The sequence below is a fragment of the Carassius gibelio genome, chromosome A12 (assembly GCF_023724105.1).
Source record: "Carassius gibelio isolate Cgi1373 ecotype wild population from Czech Republic chromosome A12, carGib1.2-hapl.c, whole genome shotgun sequence".
Classification (NCBI taxonomy): domain Eukaryota; kingdom Metazoa; phylum Chordata; class Actinopteri; order Cypriniformes; family Cyprinidae; genus Carassius; species Carassius gibelio.
Window position 1 is genome coordinate 9,838,747 of NC_068382.1, and position 24,275 is coordinate 9,863,021.

The 24,275-nt window shown below is 36.1% G+C and overlaps 1 protein-coding gene across 3 annotated transcripts in view; it reads right to left on the reverse strand.

Moving 5' to 3' along the window:
- The window catches only part of LOC128025729 (zinc transporter ZIP11), an 87,110-nt gene that overhangs the window by 59,995 nt on the left and 2,840 nt on the right, over positions 1-24,275 (reverse strand). For all 3 annotated transcript variants that reach the window (XM_052612266.1, XM_052612264.1, XM_052612265.1), the window contains exon 4: positions 13,548-13,706. In XM_052612266.1, the coding sequence (XP_052468226.1) occupies positions 13,548-13,706 (159 nt within the window). The remainder of the gene's footprint in view (positions 1-13,547; positions 13,707-24,275) is intronic.

Here is a 24,275-nt window from a genome sequence, read left to right on the forward strand (position 1 = left end):
AATGTATTTCTGTGATGCTCCGCTGTATTTTCAGCATCATTCCTCCAGTCTTCAGTGTCACATGATCTTCAGAAATCAGAATAATATGATGATTTACTGCTCAAGAAACATTTCTGAATATTATCAATATATATATATATATATATATATATATATATATATATATATATATATATATTTCAAATAAACACTGTTCTTTTGAACTTTCTATACATCAAAGAATACTGAAATAAATGATTTTCATAAAAGTATTAAGCAGGGAAAAACTATTTTATTATTAAATATTAAGAGCAGTATATTATCATGATTTCTGAAGATCATGTGACACTGAAGACTGGAGGAATGATGCTGAAAATACAGCGGAGCATCACAGAAATACATTACACTTTAACACAGATTCACACAGAAAACACTTATTTTAAATTGTAATAATATTTCACATTTTATCTGTATTTTTGATCAAATAAACAGCCTTGTTTAGTGAAAGAGAACAGAAATTACAAACTTTAGTAGTGTATATTTGATTTATTATCTCAAGTTGCAGTTGTGATGGTGATGATGAACTCTATTCTTTCTCTTCTATTCTTCGATTGCGACGAACACAAGACTACACAGAAACACACAGCAAGAGCAGCTCAGCTCGTGCTCTGGTTAATTAGTGCAGCGCCACGACTCGCTCAAATGTGTTACTGATTAACACTCGATCACTCAACACTTCCTGTGCTCACACTGGCCCTGATCCGAGAGAGCGCACTCCAGCAACACACGCACGCATGCATACACACACACACACACACACGCACGCACGCACGTCTCTAGATTCTTGCATCACTCTCATGGCATTTCTCAACAACAATAACAGTCTGTACTCTGCATCACTGGGGCTCTTTTGGGTCAGTTATTAATAAGGAGCAATTAATGGAAAAGTCACTTCAGTCGTCTGCGTGTTTATGGCTTAATTGGAGTGAAAACAAAGTGAATCTGTTTCACATGCATCTGTGAGATGGACTGAGCCCATCGTGGGGGTCATATTTCTTGCAAAACCCACTGAAACTAATCAAGTGTTGCCCACAGGTTTTGCATCGTTTATGACAACACAGGAGCCTGAATCTGACATCAGACATGCTTCAGTTTCACACCTACATCATCTCATCTGCGTGAATCTTCTCTCCACTCACACACTTTCATCTTCTGGACATGTCAGAAACAGTAAAGAGCACTGATGCAGAGTTATTTCAGAGAGAAGAACACTAGCCTGAACCGCAAGACCAGTCTGGAGTCTGGAACTGCATACATATTAAAGAGGAAATGCAAGGCATGCTCAATACGTTCCCACAGGGTTTCTCATGCAACATACTGAAAATCAGGAGACATCACACACACACACACACACACACTCACAGCTGACCGAGAGCATCGCTGCGACTCGCCCAGAGCATGAGAACAAGACCCAGATCCAAATAAAAAAATAAAGGTGTGTTTGGAGCTGAAGAACATCACACACAGATGAGAACGATGTTTATTTGAGAATAGCCACAAGCGAATTTGCATTAAAACACTGCAATATACAGTAAAATGGATAATCAATTTGACATTTGCAAAAGATTTAGTTTAATTAGCGTTTTATAATTATTCATGTATAAATAAATCAAATATACATTTTTTAAGATGCTGAAAAAGATATTTAAATGCAAAAAAAGAGAAAATGAGTGTGCACAAATAAATAAAATAAGCAGATAAATTTACAAAATTACTGCTACCGATAAATGTAAAATATTTTAAGGGATTTAAGTGTCAGTAGATGCTGACAAAGGTTATTTCTGTTTAAAAATAGAAGAAGTGATCATGAGACAAATAAATATGCAAAAGTGCTAGTTTTATCCATTACTGATAAATTTAAATATTTTCTTACGTTGTGTTCCAAATTTGAGGCTCATATCTCTAGAAATTTAATTTCAATATGATTTTGGGTGCAGTACCTAACATGTCCACTAGAAATGCGTTTCCAGTTTATTTCCAATGCAGTCATTTTTGACAAGACACTGCAAGTGTTAAATAAATAAATAATAAAATAAAATAAAATAAAATAAAATAAAATAAATAAAAACGTTTAGTTAAAAGAAATTATAATAATTATACCTCCCTAGTTAAAATGTAATCAAAATGAAGAGAGCAAAGCAGTGAGCATTATGCTTTTGGTACCTTTATAATAAAGCAAACTCTAAGTTTTCAAATAATAATGAGTCAAATAATAAATGAATTTGAAAACCTGAAATATTATTTCCAATCATTTTTATACCATGAATAAAACTAAAAAAATCTTAATGTTATTAACCTGAGGTTAACGAGTTGGAGTACACTTCAACATCCTGCAATATCCTGGCCTCGCTACGACTTTATTCTCAAAATATAATGACTTTAATCTTTGTTTTTGACTTTATTCTCATACTACGACTTTATTCTCATAACTTTGAATTTATTCTCAAAATATTATGACTTTAATCTCGTAATGTGTTTTGTTTTGTTTTTACATGGCACTAAAATGTTCTCATAAAAATCTGATGTTGAAATAAAAAAAGCTTTCAGTTAGTTTTAGTTAGAGCGCAGTACCGAACGCTTCCACAAGGTGAAATCCTTCCCGTTCCTCTCCAATGCGGTCATTCTTGACCACGAACAGTGACTACTTTTTGAACCCTTTTAAATAATTTCCATGTTCTTGTGAGTTTGTGTGTTCACATAGCAAGTGGCGAAACCTTTACAAAGTTTTATACCATTCCGATAAAAATATTTAATTATTTTGGTCAAAAAGAGGACTAATGCAATACGATGCTCAGTAAATCACAGAAGTGAGACGTCTAACTTGGCACATATCTGTGTTTTTTTCTACACAATCCAAACATCTTAAGGATGTAAGTGTCTGTTAGACAGCGTTGAAAACAAAGGGACGCGTAACATCTCGGGCCTGTCATGAGCAGAGCTGAGAGACGGATGAGCTGCTGTCCGGTGTTTATCAGTTCCTCCAGCGTGTGCAGACAGATGGAGGACAGCAGCACTGTACAAATGAGATAAGAGAGAACGCCACAGCAGAGAATCAGAGCACACTAACAACATGCATTTATGGATCTCTGCTTCCCAAGACTAATTCAACACCTACTCGCCATCCCACATTTCATCTTCAACCTCCATGCTTCAAACACAGTATTAAAAAACATGCAACTGTGAAGTAATAAACTGCATTGATTCACACTTCTTGAGTTGTGTTGCACCTCTCGGAGGAGCACGTGATGCAAGCGATGCCTCTATTTCATCGGACCGTCGTATAAAAACTAGAAGTACAGTATATAGATGATGTTGCCGGTGGAGATCAGAGCATTCTGCTGTAGCCATCTGCCAGAAGAAGAGGCGGTTGTCATGGAACTTGTTGCCGTGAAGCGGTCGTCAAGAGCACAAGTGACGCTGCGGCCGAACTAACGAAAGTCTCGTCAACACACGACCAACTGGATGAGGAAATAAAACGCTGGTGGAAAGAGTGAATAGAGATTGTTCCCTTTCTGCATCAACTGAAAAAAAGATGAGAAAAGGGTAACAAATAAAAAACAAAAAGCGCTGCAAGTTTCCTTCTATGAGTGGTTTTCAGTCATGATGTCATTTCAATTCCGGACATGTTTGGTAATGTTTTAGTAACCCTTTTTTGTTGTTGTTGTTGTTGTTGAAAATACCAGTGGCCAAAGTATAATAGTATAATCTTTTTTTTTATTATTTATGTTTAAAAGTTCTATTAAATAAGGTTTCTATTAAAAGTAATAGAAATATGAAGAAAAAAAGCAAGAAATATAACACTTTTTAAAAAATATGCCTTTTATTAAAAAAAATATATTTAAAACTTTCATTAAAATATGAATTAATACATGATATCTGTAAATAAAAAAAAACGTATCTCAAAATTTAAACTTTGTTGAAAATACTGAATTACATTTATAAATTAATATTAATACGAATTAATACAGGATATTTATAAAAATTACTTTTTATCTCAAACTATATTTAAAGCCTTCTTGAAAATAATAATTTATATTTCTGAATTAATAATTATATGAATTGATTAATAATACTTGTAAAAATATATTTGCTTTGTTTTTGATTAATATTTATGAATACAAATTAAATCAATATATTTGTAAAAAAAAAAATGTATAAAAATGCCTTTTTATCTCAAACTATATTTAAAACCTTCTTGAAAATAATAATTTATTTCTGAATTTATAATAATATGAATTAATGAATAATACTTGTAAAAATATATATGGTTTGTTTTTTATTCATATTTGTAAAAAATTAAGTTAAAATGTTCTTGAAAATAATGTGATTTCCATTTATAAATTAATATTAATATTGAAAATAATGATTTAGATGCACAAAATGCACATATTGAAAACTTTCCTGAAAATAATTAATATAATGCATAAACTCTCCCCACATTAAAACTGTTCTCAATAACAGTATAAAATCTTTCGAAGCCACATGACACCTACACTGAGGCACAGTAAAGAGCAGCTGGTGCATGGCTCTTTCCTTCTCATTATCTGGGGCACCTTTAGATGTCATCGACCCAGAGGTCAGTTTGCAGTCGTCTCTCTCTGACCCTCTGCCCACAAATGTATCAGGAGTTACACACACATCCATGAAGACGCGTGTCTCTGCATCTATCAGTGCGATCAGTCAGAGATGAAGGTGAGCCGCACCTGAACTGAAACACGCCGCCATAGAAAGACATTTCTCAGCAGAGCAGAGCGAGCTTCGGGTCATTAGCTGATGACCTGATCATGCTTCCAGCTGATTCTAACAGCAAGCACGGAGGAAATGAAGCCGATGGTGAGCGTTTAGGACCGCACGCCCCTCTCTAACTAATCAGCTGTCTTCTGAGGGGAGGATCCTGCTATAAATCCACCCTAAACCCCCTCGATGGGCAGCTCAGCAGGAGATGAGATCGGAGACAGAAGAACACACCACTGAATCACTTCAGCATGAATCACTGCTTATGAAACATGATTCACTTGATGCACTACTGGATAGACGGACCTTAGACGGATAGCAATGAGTACAGGTTTGATTAACTTCTTAATGTTAAGGATCATTAATATTAAGATCACCTTAAACGGGACCTGCTTCCTAAAACTTATATTTTCATGCATAAAGACTCATTTATACTTTAAGAAATATTTTTGGTAAAAAAAAATAAAAAAAAATACTTTAAAGAAAAATAAAATAATACAAATTTATGGGGGGGGGGTGCCTTTTTATTATAAACTATTATTTAAATCTTCCTTTACATGTTATTTTTACAGATTTGCATTTAAAAATATATTTTAAAATAAGTATTTATATTTAAAAAGTAATATTAATAATAATGAATTTTTATTTTTTAAAATAAATACTCAAATAAATATCTTGAATATTTTGAAAAATATTTAAAATTGTAATTTTTCTTAAGCATATTTATTTATTTATTTATTTATTTTACTATTTGCTTTTTTTTCTTTCTTTCTTTTTTTTTTTTTTTGTTGTTGTTGTTCTGAAAAAATCCGGTGAATAATAAAACAAAAAAAAGAATAAAATGAAGAAAATAATAATAATAATTAGTGTTCTTATTTCTGACCAGACCATAGAAAACAAAATGAAACAGTAATATCTATTCTTTAAAAAAAAACTTTAAAATTGTCACATTGTGCTTTTTTTTTATATACTCATCATAATCAGTGTTGTTATTTAACTAAAACTATTAATAATTATTTTCTGTAATTTAAAAAAAAAAAAGAAAAGAAAAATGGACAACATGAACATTAGATAAAAACTAACTGAAATAAATCATTTTAAATCGAAGTACTAAAATTACAAAATGAAATGAAAAAGGCAATAACAGAATTACTAAACCTGTAACTAAAATTCAAATAATCATCAATTATTTGTTTAAACTAAATGCATGGACATAAAAGCAAATCCTAAATATGAATAAATACTATGACACTATATAAATAATCCCAACATTACATTAATCATAACATATTCGAATAATCTTCATTTGGGTTTGCATGATCAATAGCAGCTATAGCTCATAATCTTCCATCAGACACTCAGCCGTTATAAAGACGTCTTCATCAAACGTGAACCTCATATTAAACAACTCTTCCAAGACCTTCAGCTGTTCTACACAAGCACTTGATCATCTCTGGCCTCCAAACACACTTTAAGGACGTCTCTGAAAGCTCCATCTCTAACATTCAGACTCCAAAACTAATGCAGAATCATGCTGAAGCCTTCGATGACATCCGTTGGGACTCTCCAGGGTGTTTTATGGGTCACTGTTAATTAAATTAGGCCAAGAAAGAAATCTGATTTATGCCACTCAACTCCTTGATTTGCCTTTCACTACATGAATAATAAACTATATTCATAGATCACAGTTATAATGCAGATTCAGATTAAATGGATGCATAATGTCATTCCATGTGACTTGCATTTAATAAGGATTTTAATGCAGAGGACACTCAAATATGATGACTGGCATTATTAAAATATATATTTTTTATATAGTTAGTTTATATGCAAGCTCATTTATATGGCGTGTGAAAAAATTATATAGAAGTTGCATAAGGTTAAAATAGCAAGTGACTAAAAAAGAAAATACAGTATGTTTGTCCCCAGTAATTATTTTTAATTTGCCATCTTACTAAAGCAAAACATAATACACTGTAAATAAATCATTTTTGCATGGAGTAATAATAAGTTACATTTTTAATTAAATAATTGAAGTTTGAAATAAAACAACTGGAGTATTTATTTACAATAAAATTATACTTTAAAAAGTGTATTTAATTCAATGCTACTTATTTCTTGTAATTTGTGAATTTCATCAGCAAATGTGGTTTTAAAGCAAATAATTTTAGAAAACAGGTCACATTTATATGTAATGCTTAATAAAATTGGTTTAATTATGCCTTGCAATGCACCATATATTGCACTGCATGCAAGCATAATTGAAACCACAGTTATAGTTTATGAAAAAATTATTTATGTTAAAATAGTTATTTATGAAAAAATAAAACACACTGTGTTATAAACGTCTGTATAATGTAGTTTGCAAATATTTAATAAAAACACGATCATCAAATATCTTGATTAGACATTTTCTATTAAATCTGCATATAACCTGCAAAGAATTCAAGTGTTTTAGGTTGACCGGTGGTCTGTCTCTGGTGTCCAGGACACAGATGGGAAATATTAGCGTTTACACTATAAATGTGGTTTGAGTTATCGGATCAAAAACCGTTCTGGAAAGTTCAAAATGTGTTATGAACTCGCGGTCAGATCACCTGAAACACATGCTGATACAGGAGTAAAGACAACCACGACACCCAAACAAACCTACACCTCTATGAAACAGCTCGACTGGGAAAGCTCACATCCAGAGATGGGAAAAGCCTTTATAATACATTACAGGAACAGCTCTCTCTTCATTAAATCTAGATTACTTCCTTTCTGGAGCGTTCAATGGCTTTCTGAGCAACAACCAAACTCTGAATAAAACAAAACAAAGTCAAACTCAAAGTTACTCCAAGGTAGAATCTCTCACACACAAGGGTATTAAAACTTCAAGCTCAGTGCTTTAAAACAGCTGAATCAAAAATCTTTCTATAAAACACCTATGAAGTTTTTACTTCAACTGCATTAATTTAAATGCATCTGAACAGAACAACTTGCCTGTGTATAAAGAGCTCAGATTGGGTATTAGACACACATGAATTCATGTCAGCACATTCAGAGCTTCAAATGATCTTTTAACTCAATAATGTCAGATATCATTTCAAGACAAAAAGCTGCATGCATGTACAGCTTTCCTGCTTTTCTGTGTTTGAGAGGTTCAGTAATCAAAGAGGACGAGTGTGAAATCTGAAGCGGACGGCTAAAACTGTATTCATGTAACAAACAGTAAAGTACGGCTCTAGCAATGATACGGTCATGGGTTCGATTCCCAGGGAATGCATGAAGTGATACAATGTGAATTAGAGATATAATAAATCATAAAATCAGAACTGCGATAAAGTCATAGTTCAGAGATATTAACTTGCAATTGTGGGGAAAAGTCAGAATTGTGACTGTAACAATGTATTTTTGTGTATTTAATAATGCACGAAAAAAAGCTAAATATTATGTGACCTAAAAGATGCAGCGGTGGGAAACAGTCCAAGCACAGAAAGCCTCTGTCCGTGTCTCTTCCATCCAGCGTCTGGCTGGTTCTGGGCAACGCTGCACTGATCCCAGACAAGGTTAGATAAAGATATCCTAACACCAAAGCCACCAAGAAAAGGACCAAAGCGATTCTCTACCTCAAACGAGATCTTCATCAGAAGCGGATCAGTCTTTAGGAGAGTCACCTCTCAATGTCACTACAGGGAGAATATGAATGAGCGAGGAGATCAGTGTGTGTGAGCTGTGACGCTATGCAGCAGATCAAGATGAGGACTCAAGCGTTGCTATTTGAGGATCTTGTGTTCCTCCAGCCTCCTCTCGCTTTGATGCAGTCAGATGAAAGCATTTTAATTGTGCGTCTGTGAGCAGGAGTGACATGGCAGACACTAGAAACAGGCCACTTCATTCTGGTCTGGATGGGATGCACATAACAACAACTAAAACAAGTCTGATTCTGTTGCTTTGCTTACAGTCTTTGATTTCCCATAAAAACAGAGTTACATGGAAAAATAACTTTTTGACACATCTGTCAATATTGGATGAATTAAGAAAATTAATCATCCATAAATATATATAATTATTGCCAATGAAACTACACATCGATATGATATGATATGATATATGATAAATGATAACATGATATGAGATGATATATGATATGAATGACAGTATATGATATGATATATTATATGATACGATATATGATATGACATTATATGATATGATATATGAGAGATGATATATGATATGATATATGATATGATATGATATGATATATGATATGATATTATATGATATTATATTATATTATATGAGATATGAGATATATTAGAGATGATATATGATTTGATATATGTGATAACATGATATGAGATATGATATATGATATGAATGACAGTATATGATATGATATATTATATGATACGATATATGATATGACATTATATGATATGATATATAAGAGATGATATATATGATATGATATGATATGATATATGATATGATATGAGATATGAGATATGAGAGATGATATGATATATGATATGATATGAGATATGAGAGATGATATATGATATGATATATGATTTGATATATGATAAATGATAACATGATATGAGATATGATATATGATATGATATGACATTATATGATATGATATATGATATGAGATATGATATGAGATATGATACAATATATGATATGACATTATATGATATGATATGATATGAGATATGATACAAGATATATGATTAGATATGACAACATGAAATATGTGATGATATATGATAATATAATACAATAAAATAGATTCATTATCCAGAACCACAAATATTAATTCAATAAATAAATATTGACTATTTATAATATAATTATTACTTATTAATATATTATTTATTAATTCATTATTAACTATTAAGTAAATGTATATTTAATATTTATAAATATTTAGTTTTTTCTGTTATGATCAATCAGGTGGTCATTATGAAACAAAATAACAATCTTCCTTCATACCTGTCCATATGGATTAACAAAAATATATGGCTACTGTCCATCCGATCGCATAAGAGCGAAATTAAACCAGCATGACTGTATTTTGGGAGTGACATTAAAGGTGGAGAGTCGCTCTGACAGCCATAATCAGCAGAAACTGAGCAGCATCCACACAGCACGCTGGCAGCAAATGAAGCGAAAAAATAATACAGTCATTTGCATTATTATGGGACCCGTGGGGCAGACAAGAGAAAATAGCCTTTGAGACGCTAATGAGGAAAGATAAGGGCAGGTCAACACACAGGGTAATGAGATATAGCGTATGTCATCCCTTCAGCTGATAGCTAGACCTGTCACTTATCATTCAAACTTCACCTCTGACTGCGGTTAGCATTACATCAACACTGAGAGAGAGAGAGAGAGAGAGAGAGAGAGAACAAGAAAAACGGAAGGAAGGCAGGAAGAAGACAAGGAAAGTAGAGAAGTTCTTAGAAGGAGGAAAGATGATGAAAAAGCAAACAAGACTACAGCCTACTATTGCAGACCTTCAATTAGTTCAGTTTTGTTTTGAATGGCAAAGAGGTTATATTTACATTTTTCAATATTTTTTAATATTTTTTTAAATATAAATTGTTACATTTTTGTTTCTTGATTAAGGTAATTTAGAAAAATATTTTTATTTTATTTTTTTTAAGTGACGAACAAGCAGTCAACCACAAGTTTAGCATAAAGAATTTGAAGTTTAACACAAGTTTGATCAATTTAGCTTTCTCAAGTCAACACTTGCCTTGCCTACAATAAAATCCAGAGATATACACTTCAAATCTACTTTTATTTGTGTACACTCACATTATCAACCAAAATGCTGTGCTTTTGTAAAATAAAGAAGTCAAACAAGATGCGCTAGACTGTGGCGTGTGTCACAAGAATGAACTGAAACTCATCGTATAGTCTACTTGATCATAGACATGAGAAATATATAGGTGCATTTCCTTCTGGAGATGCTGCAGAAATGGTAAGTCAGCATTGCCAACTTAATCTCTGCAGCCGACACAGAGTCAGAAAACAGTAGTTCATTAATAAATAATGAAAATATCTCCATGCCATTTTCCCCCGTAGTCTTTTATTCTTTTGCTGGTGCTTTGTGGCAAGCTTTATGCATGCGCTTGAGTGCATAATAGGCTAGCTAGCCTATATATTAAAAGGCTAATTATGGTTTAGTATACATTTAAGTAATTTAATTGAGATACACATGCAATCAGTCGAATGATGGCTTAAACGAACGACTAGAAAATAAGTCAAGCCCCATCGAGCTCAGGCTGAAATACAGGGCTATAATAAAGAACCAAAGTAAGGAAAAGTGAAGATGATGAAGGGAGGTAATAAAGAAGTAGAAGAAGGAAGGAAAGAAGGAAACAGAAGAGGAACAGTGAAAGAGAAGGATAGAGAGAAGACAATTAAACAAATAAAGGGAGGAAGTGAAAGTGAAGATGACGAAGAGGAAGAGCAGAATAAAATACAATGCAAAAAAGAAGAAGAAAAAGTGACAAATGAAGGAAGAAAGGAAGAACAGGGAAAAGAAAAGGGAGATAAAAATTAACAGGAAGGTAGGAAAGAAGAAAGGAGGAGGAGAAGAAAGCAGAAGAGACAAAGAAAGGAAATTACTAAATGAGAAGGAAGGAAAGAGAGAAAACAATGAATATTAAGAACAGCAAGGATGACAAGATAAAGAAAGAGAGGAAGGAAGAAGTGAAAAGTGAAGATGAGGGGAGGAAATAAATGACGAAGAAGGAAATAAGGGAAGAAGGAAGGGAAAGATAGAGAGGAAGAGAGGGTGAATGAAGGATAATGACAGAAAGAAGAAAAGGGAAGAAAGGAAGAAGAGGACAATGAAATAAATGAGCTGAAAAATTAAAGTGAAGAAGAAGGGAGGAAATGGAGAAGAAGAAGAAGGAATGAAGGAAGAATCAGGAGGAGAACATGAAAAGGAAGAGGAAAAAGGAAAGAGAAGGAGAGTGAAGAAGTAAAGAAAGAAGAAGAGGAAGAAGAAAGTCAATCCAGAAAGGAAAGAAAGAATGGAAAATGAAGTCTAATCAACAATGTGTGACATTGAACAGACAGTCGTTCCACACATACGATGATCTGAAGTTCATCCGCTGTGTTTGGGCAACTAGTGAGAGGAAGAAAGAGCAGGACGTGTCTGTGTAAGAAAGACTGGTCTGTAGTGACTGGCAGGTGTTCAGTCACCCGACCTGAGGACGAGGAAGTGGGAAGCGTGTGATCCGTGTCTCATGGTAATGACTCTGCTGGGGGTTTGCTGGCTTGGCATCTCACGCTCTTTCGCTCTAACTGTTTGCCAACAGTGCCAGTAAAAGTGACTACACCAGCTGTCCAAACACGAGTGGGGGGGCCAGGTTTTGTCCTGAGAGCGTGCACGTGTATTTCAAACTGATTACAATGTCACTACATTCAACCAGCATTGTGAATAAGAGCACAGCTCACCCTGAAACTAAAATTATGTCAGGATTTCAAGCTTCAGATGTGATGAAAACAGCTCCATTCAATTATCCAGATGACTTGAGATTACTAGTTACAATTTAATATTCCATCACTATGTATGCATGCATTTATTTATCATATTTATATAAATAAACATAATAATATATGTTACATTATAGCATGTAATAAATATGCATGTGTAATATTCATTTATACATATATTAATGAATCTAAATAAGTGTAATGCAAGGAAGACATTTTTGTTTTTGTTTTATTTTGGGGGTGAGCTATCCCTTTAAGGCTTTGGCCACCTGACAGAATTGCTACTATTAGTTATGCACACATGCTTGATGAAAAATAAATGAGAAAATGTTAGCTAGCTCTCGTCCTCATGTCTCACACAACAGCAGGGACTAACAGGTTCACAGATACATGAATGATGGAATAATACACGCTGATGTGAGAGAAACAAGCTGTTAACCTGAGAGCTTCAGCTCATGACATCTACACATTAACAGAGCAAGCTGATTCTGCTAGATCAAACGCATTCCAGGCTAATGTGAAATGAACAGTATCTTGCTTTTTGCATGTCAGAATCAATATAAGAGAGAACATAAGAGAGACAGAGAGCGTGTGTGAAGGCATGAGAGAAAGACATTGGTGAGCCTGTGAGATATGGAAGCATATGGGTAGCATTATTCAATTTGGGATGTAATATGCAAAATGACAATGCAATATGTAAAATGGCAATGCATTTCTGTATTTACATTTACATTTTCCAATACATTTGTGCAACGTTTGGTGCAAAATGAAAATGAAAATTAAATTACATAATTTTAATTTGCCATTTACTACACCAGTTTTAATATGTAAAATGAATATTAATTGTAACGCTTTACAAGTAGCAAAATTTAAATGAAAATGTATTACAGAAATGATTAGATATGTCTAACATGTTAAAGCAAAAACTGTGGCAAAATGATCATTTAAATGCTATTTTTCTTAATTGCATTAACACTCACAGTCATCCAAAATTAAATCCAAAATGCAACAAAAATAAAATGTACCAATATTTACTTATAGTGTGTATATATATATATAGTGTATACACACACACACACACTATATTTACTTGGATACCTATATTAAACTAAACCACTTAAACTCATGCAAAGGGATTCCTGTGAACACTTCTGATTGATGACATGAATTATCAAACGGATGTTTAGAATGGATTGGCAGATTTGCAGAAACTTTGTAATACTACTTAAAGACTTAATACTACTTAAAGAAATGATTTGACAACTCACCAGGGCGGGCATCATCAGGTCAGCGATGTAAACGAACAGAGCCCCGAGTGCAAAACCCACAGCGACAGGCACGAAGGCAAAGTCGCCATATTTCCCAGAATCCTCTGCCATCTCGATAGCAGGAGCCAGAAGGGACCAGTAGGACGCCGCCAGCATGACCTGAGGACAGAAGAGGAGCAGACTCTCACACGCTGCTGATGCATACTCCAGCACGACTCAAGCAGTGGGTATAATGCATGCATGCTCACATTCACGCTCACAGCATGCATACTACAGAAAAAGTATGGCAGTATTACTCCAAATACAGCATGCGAGACAAAAGTTGAGACACACAGATTTATGTTTTCTAATTTAATGCTTTGATTTTGTGCTTTGCCTGTAAAGTCAGTTTACAAATCTTCCAAACTCCTGTTTGCATCAGTAACTTTTTAATTATTCATGAGTGAAAGTGTGATGCAAAACCCTGGAGCAGAAAAAAGCAAAACTCATGCATTTCTTCTGTGCTGTCCAAGACAAATGGTGATCAAAGACTTGTTCATTGTCCCGTAAGGCATGCTGGGAAACAGCACTTTCTCTTACATCAGAGACGGGAGATTTTATTTCACACACGCCGTCTAACAAAAGGAAAGCACTAATTCACAGACAGAATCACAAGGAAACGTTCCAACAATATAAAACAGTGTAAAAAGTTCAAAAACTTCAATAAAAAAGATCTCATGGTTCCATTCAGAGCTAAATGAGATTGTGAATAAATCTGATTTGGTTCAGTCTGGTTTGGTGTAAATTATTTTATGTGCATGTTAACTAAAATTTGACAAACATGCTAATTAATTAAGAATGTTTTTCGGTCGCATTACAAAAACAATGAGGTCAAATATTTTACTGATGGACTGGACATTAAATATGGAAAATGTACTACCTGTTCCATCAGAAAATGATGGATAATACTGACTTGCATTAAAATTTCTTCTTCATGACAAAAACATCTGGGAAGCTCTGTACACTTATTACAAAATTAACAAGGAAAAGCAATAAAAATCATAAATGGATTTGCATTAATGGTGTGTTATGCAAGCATCACAGTTCTGAAAATCTCTCTTTTGCATCTCAGGATTATTAAAAACTGTAGAATATAGAATATGTATATTCTGTTCATCAATGTTGCATTTATTTGACCAAAAATACAGGAGGAAAAAAACATTTATATTGTAAAATATCATTATACTCTACAATATGCTGGGTTGTATATATTATTATTATTATTATTATTATTTTTATTATTATACAAAATAAGAAATATTGCTGTAATATTTCCTGTAGATAAGAAAAATGCTGTATTTAAAAAATAATACAATTATAGTACAACAGTAAAAAAATAAATAAAAATAAAATCATTTTCAAATGATAAAACAGAACAAAATTATTTAGTTAATTGAACCATGCCTACAAGAAAATATTATTTCAGTCTTTCTACTTCAAATTTTACTGTTTATTTCAATGCGTCACTTTTGGTTTCTTTTTAATTAATTGTGCAATTTAGCAATTTCTAATTGTGTTTTTTTTTTCAGTATACATTTGGAAAATAATCAAACTGATAATAGTCTATTATGTTGTAAAGGACAGAGAATATATAAAAAAAGGCTTATGAAAATCAGCACCGAGACAGCAACCTGTCTGTTAGGGCCTGTGCTGCACTTTGTGATTATTGTTATTATTATTATCATGTCTTGTTGAAAACCTCAATTTCCTGCTGCTCCATTTGACATCTGTTTTGTTCCCTTTGAGTCCAAAGCTGTTATTCAGAGCAGGTTAATGCAGAACACCTTCAATAATGACAGTCTATTCTCTGGCACCATTTCAGCGCAGTGGGAATAATGAAGACATCTCCACTGCGCATTTCAGCTCAATTAAACGCTCAGCTTCTCTAAAAGGTGTGTTATTTATTTTCATTTGGGAAGGGGGTAATTATTTGATTTTCTTGTGTAACTCTTTCCACCAGATGAAGCGGTTTGAGTGAGCAGAAGACAGCATCAGACAAACGAACCCGCTCCGTTCATAATACTGCAGCTAATTACTGACTCGGAGGCTGAGACTCACAATTTTTTTTTTTTTTTTTTCACGGTAGTAAAGAATATTCACTTTTAAAAGATGTACCATGTATTTAAAATATAAATTAAACTACAGAAAAAAAATTATATACATACATATACACACATATATACACACACATAGAGAGAGAGAAAGAGAGCAAATATTTATAAAATAAGGAAACTTTGAAATATTGTAATGTTTAAAAAAAAAGTTATTTTGATGAGCTAAAGTAACATAAAAAAAAATATTTGCCTTGATTTACTGATCATATTTTCTACACATAAGATTAAAGTCAGTATGAATATGAAATTGTACATGAATTAATAGATGTGGATGAATGTAGTTGAATCCCAACTCATCTCGATCTATAAAACAAAGCATCTAATGATGTGTGTTTTTGGTCACGTCTCATCTAACACACCAACAGTTTTTCACTCTGAAGTGTTTTTATGACTGTTGTACTCCAGTCCAATTATAAGAGCAGCTAAAGCCTAATTACTCTTCTGCAGCTGAAGGAACATTTCATCCTTCGTGAAAACCTCTTTTCTATGAAGCAGAATGGAGGAAAATGCAGTAATTATGCTACCTTCAGGTGAGGACACGGTCAGTTAAATCCTCTCACAGTGAATCATTCTGTCTGAAGCCGCATCACTGATGTGTGTGTGTGTGTGTGTGTGTGTGTGTGTGTGAGAGAGTGTGTGTGTGTGTGTGAGAGAGTGTGTGAGAGAGTGTGAGTGTGAGTGTGTGTGAGAGTGAGTGTGTAAGAGTGTGTGAGTGTGTGAGAGTGAGCGTGTGAGAGCGAGTGTGTGAGAGAGCGAGTGTGTGTGAGATCGAGTGAATGTGCGAGAGAGAGTGTGAGAGTGAGCGTGTGAGTGTGTGAGAGAGTGAGTGTGTGAGAGTGAGTGTGAGTGTGTGAGTGTGTGTGAGTGAGTGTGAGTGTGTGAGAGTGAGTAAGTGTGTGTGAGTGAGTGTGTGAGAGTGTGTGTGAGAGAGTGTGAGTGTGAGTGTGTGTGAGAGTGAGTGTGTGTAAGAGTGTGTGAGTGTGTGAGAGTGAGCGTGTGAGTGTGTGAGAGCGAGTGTGTGTGAGAGCGAGTGAATGTGCGAGAGAGAGTGTGAGAGTGAGCGTGTGAGTGTGTGAGAGAGTGAGTGTGTGAGAGTGAGTGTGTGTGAGAGAGAGTGAATGAATGTGCGAGAGAGAGTGTGAGAGTGTGTGAGTGTGTGTGAGTGAGTGTGTGAGTGTGTGAGAGAGTGTGTGAGAGAGTGTGAGAGAGTGAGTGTGAGTGTGTGTGAGAGTGAGTGTTTAAGAGTGTGTGAGTGTGTGAGAGTGAGCGTGTGAGTGTGTGAGAGCGAGTGAATGTGCGAGTGAGAGTGTGTGAGTGAGTGTGTGAGTGTGTGAGAGTGAGTAAGTGTGTGTGAGTGAGTGTGTGAGAGTGTGTGAGTGTGTGAGAGTGAGTGTGTGTGTGAGAGAGAGTGTGAGAGTGTGTGTGTGAGTGTGTGTGAGAGTGAGTGTGTGTAAGAGTGTGTGAGTGTGTGTGAGAGTGAGTGTGTGTAAGAGTGTGTGAGTGTGTGAGAGCGAGTGTGTGTGAGAGTGAGTGTGTGTGAGAGAGTGAGTGAATGTGCGAGAGAGAGTGTGAGAGTGTGTGAGTGTGTGTGAGTGAGTGTGTGAGTGTGAGTGTATGAGAGTGAGTAAGTGTGTGTGAGTGAGTGTGTGAGTGTCTGAGTGTGTGAGAGTGTGTGAGTGTGTGAGAGTGAGTGTGTGAGTGTGAGTGTGTGAGAGTGAATAAGTGTGTGTGAGTGAGTGTGTGAGAGTGAGTGTCTGAGTGTGAGTGTGTGAGAGTGAATAAGTGTGTGAGAGTGAGTGTGTGTGAGTGAGTGTCTGAGTGTGTGAGAGTGTGTGAGTGTGTGAGAGTGAGTGTGTATGAGAGAGAATGTGAGAGAGAGAAAGAGGGAGTGTGTGCATGTGTATGTTTTTGTGTGTGTGTGTGTGTGTGAGAGAGAGAGAGAGTGTGAGTGTGTGTGTGTGTGTGTGAGTGAGTGTGTGAGTGTGAGGGTGTGAGAGTGAATAAGTGTGTGTGAGTGAGTGTGTGAGTGTGTGAGAGTGAGTGTGTGTGAGTGAGTGTCTGAGTGTGTGAGAGTGTGTGAGTGTGTGAGAGAGTGTGAGAGAGAGAAAGAGGGAGTGTGAGAGAGAGAAAGAGGGAGTGTGTGCATGTGTATGTTTTTGTGTGTGTGTGTGTGTGAGAGAGAGAGAGAGAGTGTGAGTGTGTGTGTGTGTGTGTGTGAGTGAGTGTGTGAGTGTGAGTGTGTGAGAGTGAATAAGTGTGTGTGAGTGAGTGTGTGAGAGTGAGTGTGTGTGAGTGAGTGTCTGAGTGTGTGAGAGTGTGTGAGTGTGTGAGAGAGTGTGAGAGAGAGAAAGAGGGAGTGTGAGAGAGAGAAAGGGGGAGTGTGTGCATGTGTATGTTTTTGTGTGTGTGTGTGTGAGAGAGAGAGAGAGAGAGAGAGAGTGTGAGTGTGTGTGTGTGTGTGTGTGTGTGTGTGTGTGTGTGTGTGTGTGTGAGTGAGTGTGTGAGTGTGAGTGTGTGAGAGTGAATAAGTGTGTGTGAGTGAGTGTGTGAGTGTGTGAGAGTGAGTGTGTGTGAGTGAGTGTCTGAGTGTGTGAGAGTGTGTGAGTGTGTGAGAGAGTGTGAGAGAGAGAAAGAGGGAGTGTGAGAGAGAGAAAGAGGGAGTGTGTGCATGTGTATGTTTTTGTGTGTGTGTGTGTGTGTGTGTGAGAGAGAGAGAGAGAGAGAGAGAGAGAGAGAGAGAGAGTGTGAGTGTGTGTGTGTGTGTGTGTGTGTGTGTGTGTTTTTGATGTTCTTTTTCTAGAAATAAGTGTGTAGGTTCATAAATTTGGAATGTTTTGATGAAATTCCATTCATTCCAATTAGAAATGTAATACACATATATATTCAAGTAATATTTATTTCAAGTTTATATTTATTGTCAATACTGAATTGAGAATATATATATATATATAATTGTAATTTGACATTTCAAACTTTCATTTTTTTATTTTAAAGGGACACATGTAGTAATAACTTGGTAATAAGTCTGATTAGATCAAATATGGTTTTAGTGAAAAGTATGTAAGTTATGAAAATATAAGTTATAAAACAATTCCAAATAGTCCCTGAATGCAAAAACAATACATTTATTTTAAATGTGATATGAGGGATAAATACTATAAGATGCCTAGTTCATAATAATGTGGATCATAAAGACTACATTATGAAAATATAAAAACTGCATTGAAACAGGCTATGACTGGCTATATATCATGGAAATAAGAAACTAAAATAAAACTGATCCAGACAAGACAGTACAAATGTTTGCTGAAGGTGCTGCGAGAGATTTCAAGCATTCAGTTCTTACACACACACACACACACACACACACACACCCTCGGTGTAAAGAACCCTTCAGAGACACGTCAGCAAACCTGAACCTGCACAGAGAGCCTTTACTACTATCTGTGTGATAAACTGAACAAATACATTTAATAAATAAAAATAAAAGCCAATAAAAATAAACCTATGTATTTACAAACAAAATACATAAATGATTTGAATAAAGAAATAAGTTTTAATTAATAAAAATGTGTTATTAAATACATGTACATAATATTAAACACATCCATTGATTATTAATTACATAAATAAATGTGTTGATATTAATTATTAATTATTAATAAAATCTTTATTTAATAGAGTTTTATTATATAAACATATTTAATAAAAGCATACTGAATAAAGATTTATAAATTCCACAGATTATTATTATTATTACATAAATAAATAAATGTGTTTAAAAATAAATGTATCAAATTACTGCATTTATTTAATAAAGAACTGTATTAAATAAATAAATACATACTGAATAAAAATAGATAAATGCATTCCACATGATTATTACATAAATAAATAAATAAACAAATTTGTCAAAATAAATGTATGAAATTATTTAATAAAGAGCTGTTTTAAATAAATACATACCGAATAAAAATAAATAAATAAATTTCACAAAAGAAGAGTCATGTTTTTAAGAAAGAAAATTAGTTATGATTGCTACCTTGCGCCCATATCAAGTGATAATTAACATTTCTATCCAAATATATATTTGGAGGTCAAATTTGAGTTAATGAAAAATGTACAGAGTAAAACAGCTTATTTAATAACAAGCCAACATGCAGTCGCTCCATTCCCTACAACACAACAAACCATGTGATCATATGAATGTGCATGTATTAAAACAAATATGAGCTTCACAAAGTGAGTAAACTGTTGCATCACCACAAAACCTCCAAACACGCCGGACATAACAGCCTGAAGAACAACAAACTGAAGATTTATTGCTCTCCCACAGTATATATATGTATGTGTATGTGCGTCAATTTTTCATAATTGAGATTTATAGATCATCTGAAGCTGAATAAATCATCTCTCCATTGATGTGTGGTTTGTTCGGAGGACAATATTTGTCTGAGATACAACTATTTGAAAATCTAGAATCTGAGGGAGCAAAAAAATCTAAATATTGAGAAAATCAGCCTTTTTCCAAGTTTTTGAAATGAATTCTGGCAATGCATATTACTAATAAAATAAATGTGTGCTATTACTACAAATATATCCTAACCCTAACCCAAAATCACACACACACACACACATATATATGCATTCACTTTAAAGTTAAAAAGAATAATGATTAAATCAATAACTAATTCCTAAAAATCATTAACCACGGTTTTTGATCAAAGAATAAGTTCTTCTAATTTCTTGAATCACAAAATGAATCATGGTTGATTAAAATATCGATACTCTCAGTTTCTGTGTGAAAATAAACAGCCGTGTCATAATCGCAGCAGAACAACTTGCTTCTCCTTCAAGCATTGATTGTAATTAAAGTTTGGCACCATACACACTAATCTAATATTCAATAAAATACAAATAATTCAGAAAACACCAGAAGTTGAAAACTTTAAGAAGTTGAGTCTCTTGTCAGTGATGTGGAACAGAAGTAGATTGAAGCTCAAGCTTGGACTGCTTTACATCCCGATTCTTAATTACTTTTTATCACTCCTCACTTTCTATTTAACAACACACACACACACACACACACTGAATACAACATCCAGTGATTACAGCCATTAATCTTCAGTGGAACACAAAGAGCGGAGCGAGAAATGGTTGCCCTAAACACATTTATTTATGGTGAGGACTATTGTTGAAGCGGAGTTATAATTGAGCACACAAATCAGACGAACAGCCCTTCAGCGTCTCCTGAACTCTCTATCAGTCTGTCCAGATGCCCAGGATCTTCTCAGGAGTGTTTGCTCTTGGCCGTGTCCTGATGCCAGATGCTGTGCTGTTCCAGGAACACAAGAGCTCCAGGCAAAGCAACACCACCAAACTAAAGCTGGATCTGTGTGGACAACAGCAGACTCCGGAAGAGGACGAACACTAACTAATAAACCCAGGAGCCTGCAGTGCTGTAACTGATGCTCTCATATAGCCTTCAGCTCATTTAGTAGCCAGAACCCTGAAAGTGGATACTCAGTTTTATTGTTATTATTATTATGTCACAGTGTCTGGGTTGTGTTCCTTGGGTGTCCACTAGATGTCCTCTTTTCCCACGGTGTCTGTCACTTCACTGATTAAGTATTGCACCCAGCTGTCACTAATTACCAATCATCAGACTCTGTCAGTTTCCCATTAGCCTTTGCCTCTCCTTGTGTATTTAACCCGGTCTGTCTTAGTATGTGTCACGGAGTCCTTGTTAATTCATGTCCATTTTCTAGTCGTGCCCTTGCCTTGTCTTCGTGTTTTGTTTATGTTTGGATTTGTTGGATATCGACCCCTGCCTGGACTGTTTATTCTTTGGATTGCCCCATTAATAAATACGCACCCGGAATTGGTTCTCTCTCCGTGTTTCCTTGTATCACCGGTCGTGACAGAAGGACTCCGTCACACAGAGAACCAGCGGTGTGTCAGTTTTTGTCTCCTCCCCAGCCACAGAGCGGGAGAGGAATGGATTTGAGGGAACTCGCCTGGTGGTTTTCCGGGGGACCAGGGGTGGTCGCCGAGGAGGGAGTGGTCGAGAGGAAATCCAGCACCGCTCTCAACCATGGCCTCCCTTCGTCCCGGGGCTCGTGTGGGATGGATCAGAGCAACCGTCTCACCATGGCGGATGGAGAGAGGAGAAGAAGCGCACTTCTGCCAGCCGGGCGCCACTGCCCATAATGGCCACAAAGCCATCGCCACGAGGCAACATAGACGCCAGCCCAGCGCCACTGTCCAAGATGGCCGAGGAGACATTCTTGGATTATTTCTCGACGCTGTCAAAGATCTTAGAGATTCCCAAGACTGTTCACGTCACGGCTGCTGAGCCAGCGCCAATGCCCAAGATGGCCACTAGTCCAGAGCCACGGTCCAAGATGGCCGCCCGTCCAGTGCCACAGCACAAGAAGGCTGTCAGCCCAGCGCCACAGCACAAGATGGCCGCTAACCCAGCGCCAATGCCTAAATTGGCCACCGGTCCAGTGCCACAGCACAGGATGGTGCCTGTCCAGAGTCATAGCCCAAGATGGCTGCTTGCCCTGCGCCGCTGCACAGGATGACAGTCACAGCTGGAGTTGAGTCAGGTTCCGGTGAACTCCCCGGAGTCTAGTCAGGTGTTTGTGGACCCTCCCAGAGTCAGGGCTAGTCACCGACGACCCTCCCAGAGTCAGGGCTAGTCACCGACGACCCTCCAGAGTCAGGGCTAGTCACCGACGACCCTCCAGAGTCAGGGCTAGTCACCGACGACCCTCCCAGAGTCGGGGCTAGTCACCGACGACCCTCCCAGAGTCGGGGCTAGTCACCGACGACCCTCCCAGAGTCGGGGCTAGTCACCGACGACCCTCCAGAGTCAGGGCTTGTCACCGACGACCCTCCCAGAGTCAGGGCTAGTCACCGACGACCCTCCCAGAGTCAGGGCTAGTCACCGACGACCCTCCCAGAGTCAGGGCTAGTCACCGACGACCCTCCCAGTGTCAGGGCTAGTCACCGACGACCCTCCAGAGTCAGGGCTAGTCACCGACGACCCTCCCAGAGTCAGGGCTAGTCACCGACGACCCTCCCAGAGTCAGGGCTAGTCACCGACGACCCTCCCAGAGTCGGGGCTAGTCACCGACGACCCTCCCAGAGTCGGGGCTAGTCACCGACGACCCTCCAGAGTCAGGGCTTGTCACCGACGACCCTCCCAGAGACAAGGATAGTCACCGTTGATCTTTCAGAGTCAAGTCAAGTCACTGGTGATCTTCATGAGCAAATACAAGTCACCAATGATCTTCATGTACAGATGCAAGTCACCAATAATCTTCATGAGCGGTGTCAGGTCAGGCACCGATCTTCTGGAGTCCAGTATGGACGCCATGGGATTACCAGAGTGTCGTCCTCCCGTTGGTCCGGCCTCTCGGTTGTGGTAGTCTTCTGCTCCACCCTGGGGGGTTTCTGCCCTGACCACATGGTTGTGGTGGTCTTCCGCTCTGCCCTGGGGGGCTCTCGTCCTGACCACATGGTTGTGGTGGTCTTCCGCTCCGCCCTGGTGGGCGCCACGTGATCTCCTTTTTGGACTTATGTTTTGTGTTTCTGGTTTTCTGTCTGTTCCCCTCAGTGAGCCTGGCACTCCATCCCTCCCCCTGGACCTCCTCCGGTCCTCCTCCCTCCTGGTCTCTGTTTTGTGTCTACAGTTCTGGTATCTGTTCCCCATGATTTTTTTTTTTTTTTCTTGCCTTGTCTTCGTGTTTGCCTTGTCTTCGTGTTTTGTTTATGTTTGGATTTGTTGGATATCGACCCCTGCCTGGACTGTTTATTCTTTGGATTGCCCCATTAATAAATACGCACCCGCAATTGGTTCTCTCTCCGTGTTTCCTTGTATCACCGGTCGTGACTTATTATTATTATTATTATTATTATTGGTAGATAAAGATAAACTGAATAAGTCAATTCAGAAATGTTTAAATAAACCTAAACATAACTGAAATAAACTAAGCTAAGTTTTATTATATATATATATAAAAATTCGGTAAACATTTATTTTATTTTAAGTAACAATTTTTTTTTTTATGGTTTTAGTTAAACATAATAACCCTATTTTATTTGTTATTTATTATTTATTTAATATAAATTTTATATAGAGATATAAAAATAATTGCATACATATATATATATATAAAATTATAATATATTTTATAATATTATTTATATAGTTTACTAATTTATATAAACAAATCACTGCATTCTAATTATATATATATATATATATATATATATATATATCCAAAGTGAATCTACAGTATTTAAAAAGGTAGCAGGTTTAACTTTTTACATGTCAATGTTTTATGACAATGATTCAAAAAAGAAGCAAAAGCCTTTTTTTCCAAAAACAGTCCTCATATTAGGGATAATAATGCATACTCTATCTACTAAAAATATGTAATAAAGTACTAAAAGTAATGCAAAATATGAAAGCAAGACACTGATTAGTACTTTACAAACAAAGTGGAACCAATGAAACGGAGTCATTTAACCTTTGCATACAGACTACAATGAGTTATTACTTTAA